Source organism: Mizuhopecten yessoensis, unplaced genomic scaffold (genome assembly GCF_002113885.1).
Source record: "Mizuhopecten yessoensis strain PY_sf001 unplaced genomic scaffold, ASM211388v2 scaffold2307, whole genome shotgun sequence".
NCBI classification, from domain to species: domain Eukaryota; kingdom Metazoa; phylum Mollusca; class Bivalvia; order Pectinida; family Pectinidae; genus Mizuhopecten; species Mizuhopecten yessoensis.
Genome location: NW_018404481.1, coordinates 116,034 through 143,313, shown reverse-complemented (window position 1 = coordinate 143,313; position 27,280 = coordinate 116,034). Strand labels below are relative to the sequence as shown.

Here is a 27,280-nt window from a genome sequence, read left to right as displayed (position 1 = left end):
CGTTTTACATGTACTATGATGCGAGTCTTGTTTCCTTCCACCTCCATATTTGCTGGGCTAACAGAAATGTAAATACCGGTGCAATACTCATTTATTAGCTTTGATTCGTTTTATTTTACCTTAAATACCTCCCCCATCAAGAGCCAGGGTCAAAGTCAGAGATCCACTTTGTCTTTGACCTTTGGACCCAAATGACCTTGACCTTTAACCCAGTGACCCTGATCTTTGGTCAGTTGACTTATTCTTTAATTCCGACCAACTTTGCTTCATAATATCATAACAAAATGTTCATCAGTAAAAAGATAAAATATTTGACATTGCCCCAGTGACCTTGACCTTAAGTCAGTTGACTACTTATTAAATTCCGACCGACTTTGCTATATAATGTCATAACAAAATATTCATCAGTGAAAAGATACAATATTTGACCTTGACCTTTGGCCAAGTGACCTTGAGTCAAATGACTCCTTGTTTAATTCCAACCAACATTGCTTCAAAGTGTCATAACGAAATGTTCACCAGTGAAAAGATACTTAATTTGACATTGACCTTTGACCCAGTGACCTTGACCTTAAAGCCAGTTTACTCTTTGTTAAATTCCGACCAACTTTGCTTCATAATGTCATACATTTTAACAAAATGTTCATCAGGGAAAAGATACAAAATCTGACCTTGACCTTTGATCCGACGACCTGGACTTTCAATCAGTTGACTTCTTGTTGTATTGTGACCAACTTTGCTTCATAATGTCATAACAAAATGTTAACCGGTTAAGAGCAAAAAAAATTGAATTTGTTAATGTTAAAATCCAAGATGGCTGATTAGCAGCCATTTTGAATCCAATCTGCCCGAAAAATTATTAGGCAGAACTAGGATGCATGGGAAATTGTCATGTAAAATTTTAAAACCATACTCAATTTACTTCCATCAGTATTGTGCAAAAGAAAAAAAACGGACAGACAGACTTACTGACGGACAACCTGATTACCATACTGATAGGGCACCCGCATCGAAGCTTGCTTGTTATGATGACTCTCTCCAAACTATAGATGGTAAAATTACTTTCAATCTATCATTGAACATTGCTAATTGATGCTAACTTTACATATTTTACAATCAAGCAATCATAAACAAAATGTCTAGGAATACAATATATTGTGATATATTGCAATATGAAAATGTAAGCATGCAACACAAAATATTCAATAATCACTCCAACAGATCAGAAACAAATTTATACATATATTTATAGCAAGGCTATCAGACAATATCAACACACCTTATCGAGTGAATTTCTCACTCCATCTCTCATCCTGCAATTTTAGCCATAACCCAAACAAATTGTTCATGAAACGTGCGTCACAATATTTTTTCCCCTAACATTTTACAAAAAGGGGGAAATTTTAATGTCGTCAATAATAACCAGAAACAGTTTTTTTTCTCTCAAAAATTATTTTCCTATTTTTTCGAGAAACATTATATCGTATGATTGGTGACTGCATTTTGTACATGTCAGAGGTAAAAAGCGAAAGTTGAGTCAATGTTTAACATTAATACGACAATGTGTGAGTTGCAAAATATATGGAACATGCAGCAAGCCTTATTGGTCCCTTTCTATATATATATAAACTCTATGGAAGAAATACAGAAAACTGTACAGAGAAACAAGTGTTATGACAAGGGCACAAGGTATATTCAGAACCAATACCGTATTTATCCAGCAATAGGCCCATGTCTGTTAATAAGCCCACCCTAATATATTGCAACAAATGCTGCAAAGTGTTTTATTTTCCTGAAATAAAGCTCACTTCCTGCTTTGAGTAAGAGATTATGTTATGTGTCGGCCCCTAGACTTATTGGAGGATAAATACAGTATGTTCAAAGCCTCAAACTTCTAGCCAAATGATTTAATAAGTTTCTACTAAATACGTGTTAACAAAAAAATTCAGGTCCATTCTATGAACAAGCAAACTCAAATTTCTACCAGATTTCAATTCAATTTTTATTACTCAGTATTAAAGTCTTAGCAATCTTTATGCACTTTTGTTTTGTCGTCCAGTCAGACTAGACCCTGAAAGGCTTGCCAAAGCAAATCTTGATGAGTCCTTTGAATAGGATATCAGAATAAAAGGACAGTTAATTGCAACAATGCTTGTCAAAAAAGTAATTTGATAGATAAAACATAGGGACCGGTATCCCTCCCCTGTTAATATTTGTGTCTCACCATCATGAATATAGCCAAACATCAGTAACATAACACCAGAGCTTCTGTTGCATAAAATCAGTTTGAAACATTACAATTAATAGTTATTTTTGTATAAGCATCCATTTACTGTATGCCTACTGATGTAATCCAATTTTCATTTAGAACACGATAATAAATTCATACCCTGTCTTAAAACTAAATTGCCAAGCCTCCAATGAAAGTTACTTATTGAACATCTGCATTGTAGAAAGATGCAGCAAGTTAATGTAACAAGACTCCACATGTCACTTAGATAACCAATGGTTTCTCGCTGAAAGAGCCTGATGCCCCCGGTAACCAGTCTTATGTCTCTGGTAACCACTAATCACTTAGTCATTTGAAGGACCTGTTGAATCAGGTAGCCACTGGTTACTAACTAGAAAGTGGATAGTCCGATGTCTTGGATAACTTGATAACTCACTGGGGAGTTTGATGTCTTGCGTAACCATTAGTTACTGGAGAGCCTGATGTCTAGTAACCTACTCGAGGGAAGGCCATGTGACTCGGGTAACCATTGTGGTTACTCACTGGCAAGCCTGGTAACTCGGGTAACCATTGTGGTTACTCAGGGGAAGGCCTAGTAACTCGGGTAACCATTGTGGTTACTTAGGGGAAGGCCTGGTAACTCGGGTAACCATTGTGGTTACACACTGGAAGGCCTGATAACTCGGGTAACCATTGTGGTTACTCACTGGAAGGCCTGATAACTCGGGTAACCATTGTGGTTACTCACTGGAAAGCCTGATAACTCAGGTAACCATTGTGGTTACTCACTGGAAAGCCTGATAACTAGGGTAACCATTGTGGTTACTCACTGGAAAGCCTGATAACTCGGGTAACCATTGTGGTTACTCACTGGAAAGCCTGATAACTCAGGTAACCATTGTGGTTACTCACTGGAAAGCCTGATAACTCAGGTAACCATTGTGGTTATTCACTGGAAAGCTGTTTCATTTTCCCATTGGGATTCTGTTTAACTGTGATCAGCTGAACATTTCTTCCTCTATAGGTTTCGATACCCAAGTGCCATAGTTGCTCTCCGTCATTTTCTTCAGCATGACCTTCCTGGCTTCCTGGAAGTCTGTGGCAGCCAGTTTGGACTGACTGTATGTTTTGTGTTGTAAAAGATCCTGTCGTCCAAACCTCTGACACACTTGTTTAAAACTGTCATACAAGTTCTTCTTGGTACAGCGAGAGAAAAATGCTTTCTCGATACTGAAATATCAATATGATCAGAATTGTAACAAACGAAAGCAAAGGTTGAAGCCATAATAATGTCAACAATAGTTTTAGGCAAAACTTGTGGAAGTAACACCAGTTCCCAACTTTTAACATTTTCAACAATTTTCAAAATATTAACATTCCAATGTTACAAACCTTGATTCAAGGAATATTAATAAAAATTGTTAAAGATAAACTTTTCTCGTTGCACTGAATTCATATTGATCCATGTTATATTCCTTCTGTTTACTGGAAAGTTATATCCTCGGCATGGTTATCATATGGTGTAAAGTAATTTATAACTTAATCCCTATATGAGCTGTAATTCTACTCCGACCTTACTTAATGTAATGTAACACAGCCACTATGTGTGCTATCATTGACCTCTGACCCTTACCTAGTGTTAAACAGCCAGTGTGCTCTCTATGACCTCCGACCCTTACCTACTGTTTAACAGCCAGTGTGCTATCATTGACCTCTGACCCTTACCTAGTGTTAAACAGCCAGTGTGCTGTCATTGACCTCTGACCCTTTGTGTGTTTTCCTTAAGCTTGATCTAACATAGTTTAGCCCATTCTTTGTGTCGTCACTGAACTCTGACCCCTTATCTATAGCAACACAGCCACTGTGTTCTATCTGTGACCTTTGATCCCATGCCTATTGTAACACATCCCCTGTTCAATCTGTGACCTCATATCCTTACCTAGTGTAACACAGCTCCTGTGCTCTGACTGACTTTTGACCCCTTGCCTATTGTAACATATCCTGTGTTCCATCTGTGACCTCTGACCCCTTATCTAGAGTAACACAGCCACTGTATGAATTCCGTGACCCCTGACCCCTTACCTAGTGTAACACAACCCCTGTGTTCCATCTGTGACCTCTGGCTTGTCATCCCCGTAGCACCAGTTGATGCTGAGGGCCTTGGTTTTCTGCGTCTCACGTGATGGCTCCACGGCGGTGACCCGACCTAACCAGGGATGGTTCAGCTGGAAGCCCTCAGGTAACATTGTGTTGATATCTGTGTCACCTCGGTTCACACGGCAACACACGGCACGTGCCAGGTGACCAGGGTCAAACAGAAATCCTGTCAAACAAAATCAATATTGACTCAACAGAATATCAATTTCAAATGCTCCCGATCTTATACTTATAAATGATTATTCATTGAAATTACTGTCAAAATGTGTTGGTTCTGTAAACAATTTCAAATGTTCCCGATCTTATACTTATAAATGATCATTCATTGAAATTACTGTCAAAATGTGTTGGTTCCTAAGTAATGGGGGATTCGCAACTTTTGTTAAGTTTCTGTAAAGATTATCTCTTCAATATATTGCGTATTACAGTGTTTTTTTTTAGACTATTGCATTCTTTTAGTTTCAGCTAAGCAATGAAAACATAAAGTTAACTATATACAAGCTACTATTCAATATCCTTTACTGTGATAGAAAATTGAAATATGAACACAAGATAAATTATGAACAAACTAAAATGATTTCTACAGATTTAGAACACTTACCCAGTGTTAGGGAATCTAGATAGACTGGTTCTAAAAAGTGGCTGAGTAGAGCTCCCTGCATACCGACTACATTCCATCGACAGATTTTGTCGGTACATGACATGGTTCGGAGTCGCTCCCCTCTCTGGATACCATCAAATGTCTGAACGGTGAAGTCCGGTTCCACTGGAATGGTTCCCTCCCCTTGGATAATGTAAAAGGATTGTGAAATACATCTAATTTTAGATCCAAAACGACATATCAAAACATCAAGTTCATACTGGGCAAACTACATCCTCAAAATCAAAGGGTTCAAAACTCGATACAGATTTTCTCTACACTCTTGGAATTTGTCATGACAAAAGCGAAGTCTCTGTAATGCCACCTTGCAGAGGAAACGATTCGACTAGTTGGGAAATTGAGTACATGCCTTGCCCCAGAATTCTGCTGTAAGCCCCAAATTATTTCTTTAGATCAAGTGGGGTAGAACAGCTTGAGGCATTTCCCTGACTTTGCATTATTGTTTTATTTATTTATTCAACAAACAAGAAACCCCATGAATTTGCAGATTCAGTTCCAACATTTATGGTTTCTAGTAGCAAATAATGTTACCTGTTTTACAATCTGAAATCTAATTATGTTTCAGCACCTCCTATTATTATTTAACATCATTAATTTTTTTAAATATGTTTGTGTGTGACCTCACCTCCCTCCATTTTTGTGCGCAGTAGTCCCTGTACCTGGCTGGTAAAAGTTGGGTGGTGGGTTCGGTCTGTCAAAGACGCCAGCGGGGTATTGTTAGAGGCAGAATCTCTGTTGGTAAAAAACGTGGAATACAAGGTAAGTATACAACAATGCATTCATCTCGGTGTTTTACAACTCCACACCTGTTCGATAAACACAGATGAACATGTTTTAATGATATAGTGTTCAATATCAGACATGCCATTTATTTAATGAAACAGATGTTAAGGTAAGTAATCATTGTAAAGGCTACCCCTGATATTAATATATAAGCAGGGTTGGGAAGCAGGCACTTGTAACTGATGAAATATAGATGGTAGGATTCAATACAATTGTGAACATTGGTAAAGTAGGCCCTAGGAATACAAAATGGATGGTGGAGAGCAGAAATGATAGCTGTTACAACAATGAAGCACACTGACCTATTTGCGATTCTTTCAATGACAATAATGCATTCAGTTGCAAATGCATCGTCGGATACCCACGGTTGATTTTGCTTCAGTGATGAGCGAGTACCGAAGCGAAATCAACTGTGGGTTTCCGACGATGTTGCAAATGTTCCAAAATTATTTCTGCACTGAATGTGGCTTTGATCTTGAACATGCAATTCAGTTCAGCCACATTACAATAGATTTTATTTCATATTTTATCAGATGTATTTTGGATATATTCCACTCCGAGTGAATAAAGTTAAAGGGTTGATGATTGAATAAAGGTGCCCAAGCGACACCTAAAGGTACCAAGGGAGGTAGTTACCTGGGAGAGCAAGGGAGGTAATTATCTGGGAGGGCAAGGGAGGTAATTACCTGGGAGAGAAGAGAGCGCCATCCCCACATGGAGCCGTAGATATATACAGGTGGAACGTTATTCCATCCCTTATCTTTAACTTTCCCGACGGTGACTTCACAAAGAAACCATTGGGGCCATTGGGTTCAAAAGTCAACAACTTTTTGTACAGGAACCTGTAAAATATATAACATTTCCTAATAAAACAAATAAAGTTAATAGATTTTCAGCAGTTATTTTACAGTTTCCTTAGCCAAAATCCAATGCTTCTTGTCTTAATACACATATATCGTCTCTATGGCCTTGAAAGATGACATGACTTTACTGAAGGCTCTGTAAGGGCCAATTTATGGATCATACAAGTTGACTTGATTGATCATAGTATCATTATTATGATTTAAAAAAAATAAGTGTTGAAAATTAATAAGTTTAAAAATAGCAAACCAAACAAATAAGAAACAAGCTGTCAAAACTATTTTGTTCCACTTCAAGTGAATTTTTGGAATTAGCTATTAAATTTTATTTGAAAACACAAAGCTTAGCTTTTATAGAGAACCAGGTAGATATATATAGGAACCAGGGATTTAATGCTTGTAGGCATACCTAATGAAGCCCCGACGAGTGATGATTTCTGCGTGGGAGTCGTTGACCGTGTTTCCCTCTAGACTCAGCTGCTGGCCAGTTATACATCTGTTACCTAGGAAACAACATCACATGATCAGTTATACACCTGTTTCCTAGGAAACAACATCACATGATCAGTTATGCACAGATATCTCAGAACAACATTTTCGATGTGATATTGAAACCAAAGATGAATTCAGAAGGCAAAAAAATAACAAAGGCAGAATCATCAACTAGATCAGGTACATACCTACCGGGGGTAAATGTATAAATGTGACAAGGTCTTGGAAGGATTATAATTAAACTACCTTTGATATGGCATTATTAAGTCAGTGGTGAACAGTCTAACAGAAGAAAACACACCTGTTTTTATTGAAGTTAAAGTTTAGGTAGTATAAGTACAGGATATTTTCTGATCTTCAACACTGGACTAAAATACAGTACGCAAAAAATTACAATAAATATTCAACAGTGACAACACTTTCAATTTTAAACTATTCTTGCCCATCCAAATGCATATATCTAATCTGTTTTTAACCCTTTCACAACTGTAGACCATTATGAACTCATCCAGATCAATACATGGTAGTCTATAAAAGTTACATAGCGGTGAAAGTGTTAAAAGAATGTACTTAGTGCCAAAATTACACCTGTGAGAGTTTGTTTAAATTTTAACTACACGCTAAAAGTAACAGAAGTTTACAATATATAATGGTCTAATTAGACAATACATACCTGTCCCTATAGATATGACGGTGCCCAGGTCAGCCTCCGATGTCTTCATCACCAGGCCTGCGATGACCTTGCGGCCCGCAAAATTGTCGGCAATGGTGGCCACGAGGGAATTGAAATGCTGGTGAGTAATAGCAGCCACACGGTCAAAGTGGGTCATCTGTGACGCAGGGACGACATTCTTTGTCTGCATTAAAAAAAAAAAAAATTATACAACAATACATTACAAAAGATAAAGGTGGGTGATTTAGAAGCATGATCAAATCAAAGCTTTGTTCAGGCAAGCTGAGAAACAGAAATTTCACCTTATATGACAGTGTAAATCCTCTGCAATCATGCATGCATTCCGGTTAAATTGTCTCAATTCTAGAAATAGCCCCAGTAGGGGTCGAGCACTGAATTGAGCAAAAATATGAAATACTGATATTCATGACTGTACTTGAAACAATAATGAATTTCTTCGAGAAGATTATAGCCGACAATCGCAAAGCATCGAAAGTGTCGCCATCTGGGGACCTGGCGACCTGGCATGAACGTTAATGTGAGCCCTGAAATGGAACCGATTGATGCAGTCGATTTCTGAACATACACCAGATGAACGTAACTTTCTGTAAACTTGAAACAGTCTTGTAGGATTTATTAAGATTTATACTCACAGGAATTTTGTCCGTGTTGTACTTTCCTTCCGATATAAGAGCTCGGAGAGCCATATCTGCCGCCTCTTTCCGGCCGTCTTTCTTGTTGGTACACGTCACTGTTGACAGCTGCTCGTTACCAATGAACACGCCCATCAGAAACCTAATCACAGGTAAAATTTTCTCAGCTGGTGAACATGTGATGATGTGGTCGGTACGTATACAAACACTGTACAATGTACTAAACTAACCGTAACATATTTTTATATATATGATGACATGATTAAGGATACACATATTAAAATTACGCTGCACCGCATCTTCCAAATTATGAAGAGCACAAGAAGTTTGATTTAATGAAAAAAATCAATCTATGTCATAAATTGGAAAAAAATATAAATTTTAGTAATGGAAATTGATTCTATTTTCATTACCAATCATAAGCAGCACAAAACCAATAAATTAAAATCAGTTTATTAGGCCAACTTTAGAATAATTTGTGCTTTTCTTGTTGCACTTGACTTGTAAAATAAATGTACCAGTTTAAACAATGAATTATGCTAGTTCAAAGCATTTTTTTTTATATCAAAATGCTATACTCAAAGTTTTCCAAACATTGCCAAACCAAACTCATTGATCAGCATTTCAATTTGCATCAATTATTAAGTTTTTATTCTATACTTCGAATATTTTCTATCATCAGCCTTACACTCATTACAATATTATCACGTCAAAATTAAAACTATTCTATCAAAAGTAGATGCTACTAGCTACCTAGGAACATATGATTCTATAGACATAATATTTGCAGGTATAGCATTAGTTTTTGTGCCGTACTATACAATAAGTAAGGTGGTGGTAGTTCCATGGAATTGATGACATTGTATTGATTAATATATATGCTAATTGTATTGACTGTATAAAATTGTGTATCTATGTACTGTAAAGCGCTTTAGAGTGGCTTATGTTAGCTAGATAGGGTGCTATATCAAATGTTGTATATTTATTTATTTATTTATTATTTATATGTAAAAATATGAAGCAGTTGGCCACCATATTATGTATTTAATATAATCATGCATGCAGTGACCTACTTTGGACGATGAGAGGGTCCGGACTGACGGATAACCTCTATCCTGGCAACTTTGTGCCTCGACTGTGCGTACTCCATCAGAGCACTGACTGGGTTTTTGTTCAGGGCTGCAAAACTCTCTGTGGAGAAGTCAAGATTGAGGCTCTTTGGCGCCGACAGCGAGGGAAAATCGGCGCTTACAGTTCTTTCCATCACTGGTAAGGAATGTGGTTGTTGGGGGAAGAATGTCTCTTGATTAGAGTTACCTCCCCTCCCTAGGAATGGTGGAGGTGCTTTAGGACTGTGAGAACCAGAAATTAAAAGTCTTTGCATACCCGCACTAGCGAGACCAGTATTTATTGGAGAAGATGCATCACTCATTGATGAAATGTCAGTTTGCTTGAGTTGTTGACGAACAATCTCTATTGGAGGTTGCGGAGGTCTGAAGCTCTCGGGCAAACTTGTAGGGTTAGGCTGCCTCAAAAGTCCCGATGCTGACTGACCACCGAATTGCTGGAAGGAGGCTTCAGATGATGAATGTGATGAATGTGATGAAGGTGATGCCCGATACGATGAATGTGGTGATGAAGATGACTGATGAGCCGACTGTGGTAATGACGATAAGGATGATCCCAGTTGTGACGGTTCAGACTGCGATATTTTCATCAGTCGTGATATCAATGAGTCTGTTTGTATGCCTTGCGCCGGCTGAGTTGATCCGGCTGACACAGGATTACTAAATGTACACCTGACTGGGAACCTTGGCATACGAGGGGTCACTCCCACACCTGCGTGAACACTGAGAGGCATGCGATTGGCAAGCATACCAAGGGAGGGGCGAGTCGTTCGACCCAAGATCTCGTACGGATTGGGCGGTTTACCTGAAGACTGCACCCTGGCCTGCAATGGCTGTAGGTTTGGTCTAGTTGAGCCGATCTGAACTTGCCCCTCGTCTCCACAGGTAATTAATTTACCACGAATGTACTCCTCACCTTTTTTATCTAACACATAAACACCGTCCTGGTCACTCACATACTTAGATTTTCTGGCCTCTTGGATTATTTCCATGACATTTTCTTGTGATATTTTCATTCTATGTACTAACACAAATAATTTTGCCATATTCATTGGGCATCCTAGCAGTGATTGTAATAATTTGTCTACGTCAGAGAAAACTGCTTTGGGCTGAGGTTTCAACTCCTCTGCACCACCCTGAAAAGTATTCTTGTTAATCGCTGTGGTATCCTGGCTACTTGTCTGTCCACAAACATCATCTGATATATCAGATGGTACAGTTTCATCAAAATTCTTAGAAAAAAGATTTTCTTCACTTGAACTATTTATTATCATATCACTCTCACCGTCATTGGGCTCCTCTTTCACATTCATAAGGGTATCACAGAAAGCAGTACTGCCTGTTTGGCTTCTGTCATTACCCAGAGCAGAGGGTATATCATAATGGTTAGGGGACAGTTGTAGATTCTGGTGACTAGCCCCAAGAAATTGTCCGGACATCTCATTTTTATCCTGCAAAGATGGTTCCTCAAGTTTCAAATGAACATCGCCAATATCTGTGAACATTTCTTCTTCAGATCGGAGGAATGTAGGTTGACAACCAATGTCTCCAACATTAGCTGGGCCGCTGTTAAGCTGTTGGGCGATCCACAAGACTGGCTGTTCAGATACCTGAGCGATCTGTCCATTGTCAGACATCCAGTATAATATGGGATTAATTTCAGATGATGTGGCCAGTCCAAGTGACTTGGCAATATCAACTGCCTTGACGGCTGTTCCTTGTGTGTGTAGAAACGCCTGAATAGCTCCAACTGTCTCGGGGTCCACTCCTCTATTGGCCTTGAATGACTGTAATAGAGCAGAAACATTGTGACCAAAACAAAACCAAAACTTTACTATCTCACTCTAAATTGTATGTCATTGAATTTCGTTCACCTTCTTTTTTCATATTTATAGTGTGAATGTGTATAGGCACTTGCAGCATAAAGAGATGAAAAGTATTCTAGTCATAATAAGATTTCTTTAAAAACTGTAAAAAAATATATATATGATATATGAGTAAAAGATTATGAAGAAGATAAATATATTGAGATATATCAATGCAACAATCTTACCATTCTATACCAACTTAATTTCTGTCAATGACAAAATATCACCAAGACACTGAAATTTACATTATACCTTTTATGCTCAGGTGTGCAATTCTTAAAATAGATATTTCTCACCAAAAATAATATTTCAAGTTTCCAGAAGACATGACATTTAAGGTGTATCAATCCTATTATTATTCTATAGGCCTATTTATTGAAAACCAGGAAGGTAATTTTCACACTGCAAAGGCGACATAATAAAAAAAGAAAAAAAAGAAAATCGAAACCGAAACTAGGAGTTTCCAGGTATTTCGTAAGATATGACGACAGAGGGTATAAATACATTTTTAAAATTAATACTTTTCTATTTTGAGAGTTAAATCCACGTTTAAGTCCACGAGTAATACCCCCTCCTCTTCCTCGGCCTCGGCCTCGTCCTCGGCCTCTACCTCTTCCTCTTCCTCTGAAAACACCCTCATGCTGACGACTTCTTGGCGTCAATGCTGGGGCGACTGCAGGGTGCGAGAATCTAGCATCTTGCAGTTGCCAAACTGGCGGACTATTTTGTATCTTTCTTATTACTCCCTGTCTCTGTAGTCTATATAGTTCCACGTTTAACGCCTTTTTCGTGCCTCTAACTGCATTTAGGATGTCTGTAGTCTTGCATGTTTGGGATTTCTGTCTCTGTATATGCTGCAAGATTCTCGGCACGACACTACGGTCCGCCATTTTTGTTTTCATTGCACACGTGACTGAAGGGGAGAGTATGTGCTTTCAGTTTTGGTGAGTTTCTCGAAACTGGCTGAATTTATTAAAAACGAGTAAACAAGATTCGGATTACAAAAGCATTGCCTCTAAGCAGACAATGAAAACAACCCCGGTGTAACTTAGTTCATACACAATGCGAATGAAGCTATATATAGGATCTAGCCTAGCAATCAGTAATTTATTTTGTTAGAACACGGAATCTAATTCCGTGGTTAGAATCAATACTTTTTATATTTTGACCAGGGTCTACATGTCGATAGAACTTCTCGTGTTTACGATGCCTTATGATAAGTGTTAATTAATGATAAAACAGATTTGTACTTTCTCAATAAGATCCCGTAAGAAATGCATTGTATTCGGTTGTTCAGAGACCTATTACATGGTAAGATATGCTGTATAGGCCTTCGTTGTTTCTATTTCTGTTTTACAAAGAAAGTATCAAATACGTACGATTCCCAGGCGCGTAACAACATATGTAGTAAAAAAAGCCCGGTCTTACACATCATTTTTGACAAAATGAAAAAAATATAAACCCAACATAGACTATATATGATATAAAATATTAAAAAGCAATGACAGATATGTTTTGTATCTGCTATAAAGACCGCCAACTAAAATACTTCGTTGCAATCAAAGTCTCTAACAAATGTAGAACTGAGGGTAGCATATTCATTCGGCATGGTAATCGCGCCAGTGAAACTCTATAGCCTTGCTAATTATCGGTGTACCCAAACACTAACTCTAGTTTTCCCCGTGAAATAAAGTGCTGCTAAGGTGGGGGATTTTTTACCGCTTTTATACATATAAAGGGAACAATATGGTTGGTAGCCTGGCTTCAATCATTTGACATGGTAACCTTGTCAGTGCAACTCTAGCTATGCAAATTATTGGTATACACATAGTACTCACTAGCCCCNTTAAACTATTCCTAGTGCTAGCTTGTGATACTAGTCTCATATCCCTGCGCATAAATAATGTTGTAGGCGTAAATAATGTTGTAATAACTTGTGCCCAATCCTGTTGTCACTATTTTGGCAATAAAATATGTTTAAACTATCTCTGCGCAACCGGAGTCATAGAAACGTCACACTCTTATACAACAACTATCCCAAAATCCACATGATTTTAGATTTTTCTTTTCCGTGGAATAATGTTACCGAACTGCATAATAGAATTGGCGTAGATGAGTACCAATCCCTACGTACCCAAAAAGAAGCAAAATATTTATAAAATAATAGGGGAAAACGATATTTTCTTGCTTTAAAATGGCCATTAAAACTGACGCCAGAACAAGGGAGAACGCGTCTCATGTGTTCTAGAAAACAAAATTCTCCTGGGGGAGACCCCCATCCCCTCACCAATGGGAGGGGGAAAACCCCATCCCATACCCTCCCCCTCCTCGCGCTACGCGCTTCGGGGTGCTGCCTTCGGCAGCATACTTCACCAATGGGCTTACACATTGAAAACCCGTTTGTTACGCCCCTGGTTCCTTGACTATCTAATTTAATGAGAGAGGGCCTAGTAGGCTGTATAACTATTTATAGTGTCAATTAATATGTGTGAAGGAAAAAATAATAATTGAATATGCTGATTTTCTTTTAATTGAAACCCGGATTATAATTAATCGTATATTTTAGTATGTACATGTTGTGTATAATTAATAATATGCTCATTGTATAACTGATCGATATTGAGCTTTGTCGAATATACAGTTAAATTATAACAGTTAAATTATAAAGTAAAACATTGATTTTTGTTTTGAGTTAGCCTACTTGTATTTCCACATTTCACAGCCATTTTCAAATCGCTCACCTCGTGTTTTCCTTCCAAACGTAATCATAGTTATAAATATATACAAGTTCGTTAGGAGTTAGAAGTGGTAATTGTTTTAAGGCAAAGTAGATCAAGTGTATTTAATGAAGTTTTGGGTCTAAATCCATGCCAATACCAAGGGCGTTTCTAGGATATTTGAAAGAGGGGGCGTAGAATGAAATCTTTAGTCGAGCGGAGCTAGGCGAAAACATTTTTGGACCTTTTTTTTTGCTAAACAACAATGGTTAACAACAATGGATATAATCGCAGAGTCGAATACGGCGGAGAAACGAAATTTTACGGATCACCCATCGGGTGGGGGAATCAGTATAAAAAGAAATCAGAGTATGTGTTTAATTAATGAATATGATAAATTCAATACAATATTAGCAGATTACGATAGTGTTGGGTTTTTTGGGAGAAAAGGGGGGGGGGGAGGGGGGCGTACGCCCATTACGCCCTCACCTGGACCCGCCCCTGGATACTATATAGTGAGTCTAGCTACGGACTTAGATAATCTAATCTAATTACGCCAGGTACTTATATCACGTTAGTGCAGGCAAATTCGCCATGCACCCAAACTCGCCACCCTGTGACGTCATAATACATAAGATGTGACGTAAATGACGTCACCATAGTCTTCAACACAGTTAAAGCCTTCAAAGATTTTGACAGGAAGAGGTATAAGAAGGAAAAGGTTATATTATTAATCGAAACAGTTATGAAATATCTTGTGACACAGCGAATCTTAAAAATTTGGTTTGTGCAGAGACGTATATATATAACACACATAGTTATATACGTCTCTGGTTTATGCGACGGACATCTCGTCAACTAAACTCATTAATCTGAGGCCCGTTGGTAGTTATTGAGTTTAAATTACATACACATTGACAAAACCCATATCTTAACGCTAATTGCAGTAAATGGTCGACTGAGCCGTCAATGCAAGTAAATTGTTTTTCTACAAGTGCACTTTTGGTACATACAATGTACTGAAGAGCCAATGCTTGTTTATGGAAATGACACTCGGAAAGATTTGATAATTCATTTTCCGTTTTCATGCAATGCGTTGCGATCGTTGAAAGCCCTGGACCCTCTCATCCGGACCCGATGAAAATATGATTCGGGGCAGCGATTTGGAAGTTTATATTTGTGCAGGACTGAGTCTTTATTGCGTATCATGTAAATTAATATCATCTTAGCCGGTTACCAGCCATCTTTCTCAAACAGCATTAATCAGTATCTTCAAGTTACCGACAATTAATTATTACAACTAAGAAAAGCCAGGTATTTCAATGTTTAACTTTGTTACACACACACATTTGGAGCTGTTCGTATCAGTACGTCTCGTATGACATACACATACAAAAGTTTACATCTAAACACTTAGGTTACTTGTAAATTAGTAAAATGTTTAAAGGTGACGAAACTGCCTGCCCCTTTGAGCAAAACCACGGAAGGCCTGATGACGTCACAAATGTTGCTGCGTGACGTCATTCAGGCGTGTTTACAACAATGTTTATTTATAGGCATTTCAGTCAAATCTTTGCCTGCACTAACGTGATGTCTCCAGCTCTGATCCATGGTAACCAAGACAAACAATATAGTGTGTAGCATTGTATATAAAGACGTCTACTAGATCGGATACTTTTTGATTATTAATAAATAAGTATATTTCACGAGTGGGATAGATTATTTAGATATTTTACATGTGAAAACACGTGACAATTTAACCCACGAGAAACTAATATTCGTCAAGAAGTCAAAAATCTGTTTATTAGGCCTACAAGACGGTTAATCTCCCGTCAGCAAAAGATTGAGACAATTAAGGCATGGCAGGGCCGAAATATTTTCACCGTTTATAATTTATAGATAGTGTTATTTGTTATAAAATTGGCATATAAAATTGTTAAAAATGAATATTGTAACAGCTAAGGAATATGAGGGTAAATTTCCAGTGATGCGGTAAAATCTCAAACATTAGTAACAGTTATCTCCCTTGATATTCTAAACCTATTCAAATTATTTGTTACTTGAAGAAAAGAACAATAAAAGATGTCGATATAAAATTAAGTTCATGGTGGACCGAAGAAGCACAAAGTAGTTTTATCTGTGATAGTAGTTTTACAGTAAAACCTCGTTAACGTTATACTGCCACCATTTGTCCAGAGAATTTTTGGCGTTATCACGGAATTAGATTGTCCGTGGCGTTATAAAGGAGTTTGGCGATAAAATGAGAGAAACATCTCTTGAAAGAATTCTTACGAAAACAAGAAAAAGGGTTAACGAAGTCCGTGGCGTTATAAAGGAGTTTCGCGATAAAATGAGAGAAACATATCTTGAAAGAATTCTTACGAAAACAAGAAAAAGGGTCATCGAACCATATGTTGGCGGTAAACGAGGTGACAAATGAAACGATGGGCATTATATCGAGGTTTTACTGTATGTTTAGACAATTACTAATTTTTTATACTATTTAAGCGGTAAAATCTTATGTTTCACACTTAGTCAAATTATCTCAAAAAGTGATAGAAATATCTTGTGATTTCATAATTCAACTAAAAAATTCTATAATAACGACAATTTGGAATTTTTCAAAGGGAAATATCATATTCCAAAAAAGTACTTTTTTAATACAAACAGTTTGATGGGTTTTTTATTGGCGCATATATGACGTTATTTTAAAATGCATTCTTGATATCCATTTTATTTCTGTCTATCTTGTTAAGTCAAAACGTGTTTCGATATGGCACATTAAACCCAGAGCAGGTTTCTTAAGAAAGAAAAAAAACGAACGTTAACAGTATCACGGAAAGATATTCAGTTTTCGTTTCAAACTCAATTAAAAGTTCGTCTTGAAAGTTCACAATTGTCAAAATAATATCGAACTTCCACATAACAGGTCTCCCTCAACATTATGTACAGGTCAATGAGTTAATGTATCCACAGCTTCATCACTAGGTACAGGTCAATGAGTTAATGTATCCACAGCTACACCACTATGTGCAGGTTAATGTATCCACAGCTACATCACTATGTACAGGTCAATGAGTTAATGTATCCACAGCTACATCACTATGTACAGGTTAATGTATCCACAGCTACATCACTATGTACAGGTTAATGAGTTAATGTATCCACAGCTACATCACTATGTACAGGTTAATGAGTTAATGTATCCACAGCTACATCACTATGTACAGGTTAATGAGTTAATGTATCCACAGCTACATCACTATGTACAGGTTAATGAGTTAATGTATCCACAGCTACATCACTATGTACAGGTTAATGAGTTAATGTATCCACAGCTACATCACTATGTACAGGTTAATGAGTTAATGTATCCACAGCTACATCACTATGTACAGGTTAATGAGTTAATGTATCCACAGCTACATCACTATGTACAGGTTAATGAGTTAATGTATCCACAGCTACATCACTATGTACAGGTTAATGAGTTAATGTATCCACAGCTACATCACTATGTACAGGTTAATGAGTTAATGTATCCACAGCTACATCACTATGTACAGGTTAATGAGTTAATGTATCCACAGCTACATCACTATGTACAGGTTAATGAGTTAATGTATCCACAGCTACATCACTATGTACAGGTTAATGAGTTAATGTATCCACAGCTACATCACTATGTACAGGTTAATGAGTTAATGTATCCACAGCTACATCACTATGTACAGGTTAATGAGTTAATGTATCCACAGCTACATCACTATGTACAGGTTAATGAGTTAATGTATCCACAGCTACATCACTATGTACAGGTTAATGAGTTAATGTATCCACAGCTACATCACTATGTACAGGTTAATGAGTTAATGTATCCACAGCTACATCACTATGTACAGGTTAATGAGTTAATGTATCCACAGCTACATCACTATGTACAGGTTAATGAGTTAATGTATCCACAGCTACATCACTATGTACAGGTTAATGAGTTAATGTATCCACAGCTACATCACTATGTACAGGTTAATGAGTTAATGTATCCACAGCTACATCACTATGTACAGGTTAATGAGTTAATGTATCCACAGCTACATCACTATGTACAGGTTAATGAGTTAATGTATCCACAGCTACATCACTATGTACAGGTTAATGAGTTAATGTATCCACAGCTACATCACTATGTACAGGTTAATGAGTTAATGTATCCACAGCTACATCACTATGTACAGGTTAATGAGTTAATGTATCCACAGCTACATCACTATGTACAGGTTAATGAGTTAATGTATCCACAGCTACATCACTATGTACAGGTTAATGAGTTAATGTATCCACAGCTACATCACTATGTACAGGTTAATGAGTTAATGTATCCACAGCTACATCACTATGTACAGGTTAATGAGTTAATGTATCCACAGCTACATCACTATGTACAGGTTAATGAGTTAATGTATCCACAGCTACATCACTATGTACAGGTTAATGAGTTAATGTATCCACAGCTACATCACTATGTACAGGTTAATGAGTTAATGTATCCACAGCTACATCACTATGTACAGGTTAATGAGTTAATGTATCCACAGCTACATCACTATGTACAGGTTAATGAGTTAATGTATCCACAGCTACATCACTATGTACAGGTTAATGAGTTAATGTATCCACAGCTACATCACTATGTACAGGTTAATGAGTTAATGTATCCACAGCTACATCACTATGTACAGGTTAATGAGTTAATGTATCCACAGCTACATCACTATGTACAGGTTAATGAGTTAATGTATCCACAGCTACATCACTATGTACAGGTTAATGAGTTAATGTATCCACAGCTACATCACTATGTACAGGTTAATGAGTTAATGTATCCACAGCTACATCACTATGTACAGGTTAATGAGTTAATGTATCCACAGCTACATCACTATGTACAGGTTAATGAGTTAATGTATCCACAGCTACATCACTATGTACAGGTTAATGAGTTAATGTATCCACAGCTACATCACTATGTACAGGTTAATGAGTTAATGTATCCACAGCTACATCACTATGTACAGGTTAATGAGTTAATGTATCCACAGCTACATCACTATGTACAGGTTAATGAGTTAATGTATCCACAGCTACATCACTATGTACAGGTCAATGTATACACAGCTACATCACTATGTACAGGTTAATGTATCCACAGCTATATCACTATGTACGGGTTAATGAGTTAATGTATCCACAGCTACATCACTATGTACAGGTTAATGAGTTAATGTATCCTCAGCTACATCACTATGTACAGGTTAATGTATCCACAGCTACATCACTATGTACAGGTAAATGTATACACAGCTACATCACTATGTACAGGTCAATGAGTTAATGTATCCTTAGCTACATCACTTTATATATTTGTAGTGGTCGTTGCGCATCGTGAAATCACGTGGTACTCTAGTCCGAAAATGTTCTGTGATATTTCTTATCATATTCACGTTTTATAACCGATTTTTCTCCGTATATATCATTAACCTCATTCAGGCTGCAGGTGCTTAATCGATTATTTGTAATTTGTTGATATATCTCTGATATAGTGAACGCTAATGAGATTTTTTGTACCAGGAATGTTGATAATGGTTCGAATGATTCTCAAGACTTAAATGATATCGGCGGTACACCCATCATATCCAGCTGGGATTCGTTTTTCCTGGTTTTGAGGGTTTAAAATCTTCTAAAAGGCAACATCAATTAAAAAAAGGTGAGCTGTCAGTTTATCAAACGTGATTAGAAGTTATTTCAACTTATATAAATTCCATCTTGTTGGCCCGGATGTTAGCGCGCGAGGGGACTTAATGTTGGAGGAAACCGGAGTACCCGGAGAAAACCCACGTGTTCGGGCAGGTGACCCCATACCTTTTCACGTCCGATCGAGGAATCGAACCTCGGTCGCCTTGGTGAAAGGCAAGTGCGCTATCCACTGCGCCACCCGACCACCCCATTTAAGACTAAAGTGATCATCTATCATGTGGGATTTATGTTAGAGCGACTATGGTAATTTGTCACATCGTTTCCTCTAGAGCGAATGGAGTGGCGAAGAACAAGCAGCATTTTTAACCAGTTATCGACATATGGCGATTAATAACGGTAGCATTTGGCAATGAATGGTCTGTCGGATTTGATTAAAATTAAATCAGGAAGATTTGACCTGGAAGGGTCAACTTTTAAACAAAAAATAACATGTCAAAATCGCGATAATACGCCTTTTGAAAACGAAAGTTGTTATAACGCGAAAAATACGTAATGCGAAAAAGGTTGTAATAACGCCTTTAGGAAGTCTTTACAACGATAAAAATAAATTAAAGAGCGTATTAACCCTTTTAACACTGACCATAATGGACTCATCCATATCAATGCATGGTAGAGTCTACTTAAGTTACATAGGGGTGAAGGGGTTAACGCCATTTTGAAATGTCTATGCTTTCCTATTTTTCCAGTTTTCAGAACAATACCAAAACTCCGAGCTACTATGAAAATATATATTTGTAATTCTAATTACATAACACGATGCCAGTATTTTTGTCAAGAACAGGAATTTAAGCCATGTTAAATCACAGACACTTGAATTTAGCCAATAGAAAAGTAATTCAAAAGATCCGGTCCGGATCCGGATCGGCCTCAGTATATACCGACACTTGATGTATTCCAATAGAAAAACTAGTTTTTTTTATATAATACATTTATATCATCTAAATTTATTTTCTATTGGTTCAACTCAAGTGCATGTGGTGCAACATCCGGCCCTCCCGAGTTTTCATCAGACTTCGCTCAGAGCACAGACTTCCATAGATGTACTTTGATCGTTATGTTGTTAATCAAACACAAACCGAAGTTGCGCCGCTGTTTTAAACATGTATATGATGGTAGGTTAGACATTCATGTCTGATGTCGGCCAGGGAACACAGGACTAAAATTCCGGAGAAAGATTCTATCTCGGATTTGATTTCTTCCAAATTCTGAGACAAAATATTTGCAAAATAAACACAATATCTTCAAAAAGTGTGTAATCTCCAGTCGCATAGTTGGTATATTTAAGATGCCGATTACATAACGATAGGTATTAAAAAGATCCCATGCGTGCGCGCATGTTTGTGGAGCGTGCTGTTCCTTGGTTAACCTTATAATACATGTACTCGTTCACTCTAATTTGCCATAAACCGCCCCTGTCCGTATTTCAAAATAACACGTCCCTGGAGACAAGTTCGGGCCAGAAATTCCGGGAGCAACCACGCCCACATGTACTTTGTCGTGTGCACTTTGCATGCCACATGTAAATTTGTTTATAAACAGGTGCTCAGGCCAATCCTTTACATACATTCTTCATCTAGATTTTATCCCTGTAATTTATACACTTTTTCACAACGTCTTACTTGTAAAGCATATCTTTGCGTCTAAGACGGCATTTATAATTCCATGTCTGAAATCAGTTAGCATTGATGAGCGTAAGGCAGGTGTACAGAAATGCTATGTATGTGTGGGCGTGAGGTGTCTCAAAATGATAAAAGCAATCTGTTATATTTTAGATGATACGGATAATAATGATCTCGAGAAGTTTAACATTTTCCCTTGATGGAAATGTTCCAGACTTTGCAATACAGCTTATGAATTAAATAATGATCACATTTATTGCTCTCGTATAACAGCCAGTCACTTGATGGCGTGGCATGAGGGCATATGTTTTATCTTCCAAAATTACAAAATAAACACCATGTTTGAGAGGTAACGGTACACGTGTAGTCAAAGCTATAACAGTTAAACTTTTAACAGAAAGTAACGGAACATGTTGAGTCTTCGTCAACATTTGTGTCTGTTGAAGAAGTTAACAGTACACGTTCAAATTAAGTTAACAGTTACTTCTGATGACGAGAGCTAGATAACGATAAACATTCAGTTTAAATTAACAGTTGTTTCTGATGACGAGAGCTACGTAACGATAAACATTCAGTTAAAGTTACCATGCAGCTATTTTTGATGACGAGATGTAACGGTAAACATTCAGATCAAGTTAACACTTGTTTCTAATGACGAGAAGTAACGGTAAACATTCAGATCAAGTTAACAGTTGTTTCTGGTGACGAGAGGTAACGGTAAACATTCAGACCAAGTTAACACTGGTTTCTGATGATTTGAAGTAGCGGTAAATATTCAGACCAAGTTATCACTTGTTTCTGATGACGAGAAGTAACTGTTAACATTTAGATCAAGTTAACACTTGTTTCTGATGACAAGAAATAACGGTAAACATTCAGACCAAGTTAACAGCTGTTTCTGATGACGAAAGGTAACGGTAAACATTCAGACCAAGTTCACAGTTGTTTCTGATGACGAGAAGTAACGGTAAACATTTAGATCAAGTTAACACTTGTTTCTGATGACGAGAAGTAACGGTAAACATTTAGATCAAGTTAACACTTGTTTCTGATGACAAGAAATAACGGTAAACATTCAGACCAAGTTAACAGCTGTTTCTGATGACGAGAGGTAACGTTTAACATTCAGACCAAGTTCATAGTTGTTTCTGATGACGAGAGGTAACGGTAAACATTCAGACCAAGTTCACAGTTGTTTCTGATGACGAGAAGTAACGGTAAGTATTCAGTCCAATTAACAGTTGTTTCTGATGACAAGAAATAACGGTAAACATTCAGATGAAGTTAACAGTTGTTTCTGATGACGAGAGGTAACAGTAAACATTCAGACCAAGTTAACAGTTGTTATTGTTACACCTCAAGTGAATTTCTAGCTATTTGATCGTTTGGAAGAAAATTAAACAAAAATCTCTGTCACCCTCCGAAAATACATTGGTTTTAAGGGGCGCGGGTGATATTGCCATGAGACAGTGAAAAATATCACATGCGCGAAAAATATGCGTTCACCGCTTCGTTTCCCCGCCGTGATGGTCACAAGAACGTTTGACGGCAACAGCCAATTTTTTCAGGCGCCAGTGCGTTAGCGATTGTAAACAGCAGACTATCAACAAACAAGATGTCATTACCGAGGTTTGCTGCCGTTTCTGAGCTACAAAGACTTTTGGTGTAACAAAATAGATATGACATTCATAAGCAGGTGATAGTGAATATTGTCAACCCTCAAAAACCCATTGTCACCCTCGGCTTCGCCTCGGGTGACAATGGTTTTCTCGGGTTGACAATATTCACTGTCACCTGCTAATGAATGTCATATTTATATATTGTTACCTGACTCGCTATATAAATGCATATTAATCAATTTCGAATGTTTCCCAGACAATTCACCAAACGAACTATAGCTAATGTGTGCTACCGTAAAACTGTTGACTGGACGCCGTAAAACTATAAACTATTGACTGGTCACGTGAAATTGTTGACTGGTCATGTGTAAGGTTATCGAACGCACCTATAATTACAAGCACCCCGATGATCAAGCGTTTTTGGTACTGGATTGTTGACGGTCGTCTGTCGGTAAACATCACATTCGACATGGAACTTTTTTCTTTTTCATTGGTCAAGTAACAAAACAGTTGTTTCATGCCTTATCAGTCAACAGTCAAAACCATTTCCCCTCGAAGTTGGGAACCACCAGATGAACTGTTTCCAGAGGCCGCATCTGGTGGGTCCTAACTTCTCGGGAAAATAGTTTTGACTGTTGACTGATAAGGCATAAAACAACTGTATACTGATGACGAGAGGTATTGGTAAACATTCAGACCAAGTTCACAGTTGTTTCTGATGACGAGAGATAACGGTAAACATTCAGTTAAAGTTAACAGTTGTTTCTGGTGACGAGAGGTAACGGTAAACATTCAGACCAAGTTAACAGCTGTTTCTGATGACGAAAGGTAACGGTAAACATTCAGACCAAGTTCACAGTTGTTTCTGATGACGAGAGGTAACGGTAAACATTCAGACCAAGTTCACAGTTGTTTCTGATGAAGAGAAGTAACGTTAAACATTCAGACCAAGTTAACAGTTGTTTCTGATGACGAGAAATAACGATAAACATTCAGATGAAGTTAACAGTTGTTTATGATGACGAGAGGTAACGGTAAACATTCAGACCAAGTTAACACTTGTTTCTGGTGCCGAGAAGTAACGGTAAACATTCAGACCAAGTTAACAGTTGTTTCTGATAACGAGAAGTAACGGTAAATATTCAGATCAAGTTAACACTTGTTTCTGATGATTTGAAGTAGCGGTAAATATTCAGACCAAGTTATCACTTGTTTCTGATGACGAGAAGTAACGGTTAACATTTAGATCAAGTTAACACTTGTTTCTGATGACGAGAAGTAACGGTAAACATTCAGATCGAGTTAACACTTGTTTCTGATGACGAGAGGCAACGGTTAACATTCAGACCAAGTCAACAGTTGTTTCTGATGACGAGAAGTAACGGTAAACATTTAGACCAATTGTATACAATTGGTGAGTATAAAGTGATGATGCACATATGCTACCAGGATGGTCCAGGGTCTGGCCACATCCCTGGATAATTAGTCCCTGGGTCATAACTTTGCAATGGCTGATATCCCCATCCCTTAACCACATATATATGTATACATTTGCTGGACATAAAGAGACAGTCAAACGCGTGTTAACAGGATTGGCTTTAGGGTCTGCCTCAAAAAGCTTTAGTGACTTAGTCCCTGGGTCATAACATGGACGCATTTGAGATCCCCATCCTTTAAAAATATATACAATGGCTGATCATGAATGTTTGGATACACATATGCTACCAGGAATGGTTCAGGGGACTGGCCTCATCCATCGATGGAATTTTATTTGAAATACTACTTTTAATGAGAATATTTCACCATTGTTGCTTTAATAACTATATTAGCGACACAGGCCGTATGGACCTCTTGCTTGCAATACCACTTCCCATGAGAATATTTTACAATGGTTGCTTATGTATCCAGGTGAGCGATGCATGCCCTCCGAGCTTCTTGTTTATAATTATCACATTATTTTCCCTGTATCTAAAATTAAAAAAACGCAAATCTTTGGTCCGTTTTTGTTTTGTTTTGTTTTTAGGCTTCTTCATATCTGTCCGTTATTTTGGCTTCTTGCTGTTTATTAGGAGAAATATTTGGTAGTCTTCCAGAATGATTTGTAGACGTTTCTAATAGACGTGTAACATTATACACACACTTCATACCATCCCACAACACACATAAACGCTATATATCGAGATTGCTTATCGCGTTTGCGTTTTTGCACCTTGACAAATCTTTCTTCTGGAATGAGAAGATTGTAAACAAATACTGATTGTGAGCGTTCCCCCAACATACCTCACTTAGCTATCCCCTGGTATAGATATAAAACGACACAAATCATTAACAATAAGTTAGAATGGTAATAAATTTGGTAACTTACGTCATTCGTCCAACTCCTCCTATTCCTCCTTTTTCTGCTCCTCTTCCGCTTCTTTCCCTCCTCACCCATTTCATTTACGCTAGATGTCTTACAATGAACCATGCAAGTTATTTCGTCCGTCAGCTTTTCCGTCCTTGGCTGAACCTGTATAATCCTAAGCTGAACCTGTATTGTCCTCGGCTGAACCAGTGTTGTCCTTGGCTGAACCAGTGTTGTCCTTGGCTGAACCAGTATTGTCCTTGGCTGAACCAGTATTGTCCTTGGCTGAACCAGTATTGTCCTTGGCTGAACTTGTATTGTCCTTGGCTGAACTTGTATTGTCCTCGGCTGAACCTGTTTTGTCTTTGCTTGACCAGATTGTCCTCGGCTGAACCAGTATTGTCCTTGGCTGAACTTGTATTGTCCTCGGCTGAACCACTATTGTCCTTGGTTGAACTAATGTTGTCCTAAGCTGAACCTGTATTGTCCTGGACAGAACCAGTGTTGTCCTTGGCTGAACCTGTATTGTCCTCGGCAGAACTAATGTTGTCCTAAGCTGAACCTGTATTGTCCTGGACAGAACCAGTGTTGTCCTTGGCTGAACCGGTATTGTCCCTCGGCTGAACCAGTGTTGTCCTTGGCTGAACCAGTATTGTCCCTCGGCTGAACCAGTGTTGTCCTTGACTGAACCGTTATCCTTGGTTTAACATGTAAGGTCCTTTCTTGAAAAAGTATTACCGTCGACTGAACTAGTATTGTCATTGGCTGAACCAGTATTGTCCTTGGCTTAACCAGTATTGTCCTTGGCTTAACCAGTATTGTCCTTGGCTGAACTAGTATTATCATTGGCTGAACCAGTATTGTCCAAGCTGTTCTTGGTTGAGACTGTCCTGTCCTAGTCTATCAACGTACTGTCCTATATTTCTCATGTACCTTCCAGCCTAAATCTATGTTGTCTCAGGCAGCACATGTATTGTCTTTGGGCTCACCTGTATTGTCCTAGGCTGAACCTGTATTATCCCTGGCTACCCATGTTTTGTCCCGCGTCTTCAGTTAAATAAAGTTCCACTGTTTACTTTCAAACATTCAAGTTTCCATCAGTAAATGTTCGCATTAAGCCTTAGGACGGGTTCAGCACGCGCGCGGGATCAGCAGGGAATTATGCGATAATTAAGACGCGCTATTCCATTGAAATAGTTTTTACTCACTGTTGCTGCATATCTTACAACTATAGGGCAACTCTTATCAACCCTATCAAATTATACATTTAAACTCATATTCTCACGTGCACTATTTACGTAACATAACAGTGCACGCGTATTTACCCCCGGTGATCCTGGTTATGCACGCGTGGGCTGCTGCCGTGTTATGTGGCCAATATTGAGATATTGAATATCAGTCGAGGTTTCTAATTGGCGGGTCGTGCCCGGTTACCGGGGGAGGGGAACGGAATTGGGGTTGAAAAAGCCCTAATGTGAAACGAGGCAAGTACTGCCTCTGATTACAAAAGAATCCAGCAAATTAACCGCACTTAACCTCGGGGTGTAAAACAGAAAACTGGGAACCTGCGCTAAAGGGATCGGGAGGGGGTGAACATGAAACTAGGGCTAGCGGGGGTGGAGAGATCAGGGGTCCTAGGTTAGTGGGAGGGGGGAGAACA

The 27,280-nt window shown here is 38.0% G+C and overlaps 1 protein-coding gene across 4 annotated transcripts; it reads right to left on the bottom strand.

Moving 5' to 3' along the window:
* Window positions 1-618: 618 nt before the first annotated feature.
* On the bottom strand, window positions 619-26,949 carry LOC110445454 (double-stranded RNA-specific editase 1-like). Of its 4 annotated transcripts, none has more exons than XM_021490105.1 (10): window positions 25,642-26,949; window positions 9,583-11,423; window positions 8,510-8,651; window positions 7,857-8,040; window positions 7,101-7,194; window positions 6,518-6,673; window positions 5,674-5,780; window positions 4,989-5,171; window positions 4,313-4,553; window positions 619-3,460 (listed from the first exon to the last, which is right to left on the bottom strand). In XM_021490105.1, the coding sequence occupies exons 1-10, from the start codon at window positions 25,741-25,743 to the stop codon at window positions 3,229-3,231; spliced, it is 3,282 nt and encodes a 1,093-aa protein (XP_021345780.1). In that variant the 5' UTR covers window positions 25,744-26,949; the 3' UTR covers window positions 619-3,228. The 4 variants fall into 4 exon arrangements, with proteins under 4 accessions (XP_021345780.1, XP_021345779.1, XP_021345781.1 ...); XM_021490104.1 differs by lacking the exon at window positions 25,642-26,949 and adding an exon at window positions 12,026-12,417; XM_021490106.1 differs by lacking the exon at window positions 25,642-26,949 and adding an exon at window positions 11,801-11,963.
* Window positions 26,950-27,280: the final 331 nt, after the last annotated feature.

Excerpts from the sequence above, each read along its gene's own strand:
- LOC110445454 (XM_021490104.1), bottom strand. The coding sequence starts at position 12,406 with ATGAAAACAAAAATGGCGGACCGTAGTGTCGTGCCGAGAATCTTGCAG. Across the intron at positions 8,652-9,582 it reads GGACCCTCTCATCGTCCAAA|GTTTCTGATGGGCGTGTTCA; the intron begins GTAGGTCACTGC and ends ACCTGTGATTAG. Across the intron at positions 7,195-7,856 it reads CGTCATATCTATAGGGACAG|GTAACAGATGTATAACTGGC; the intron begins GTATGTATTGTC and ends GTTGTTTCCTAG.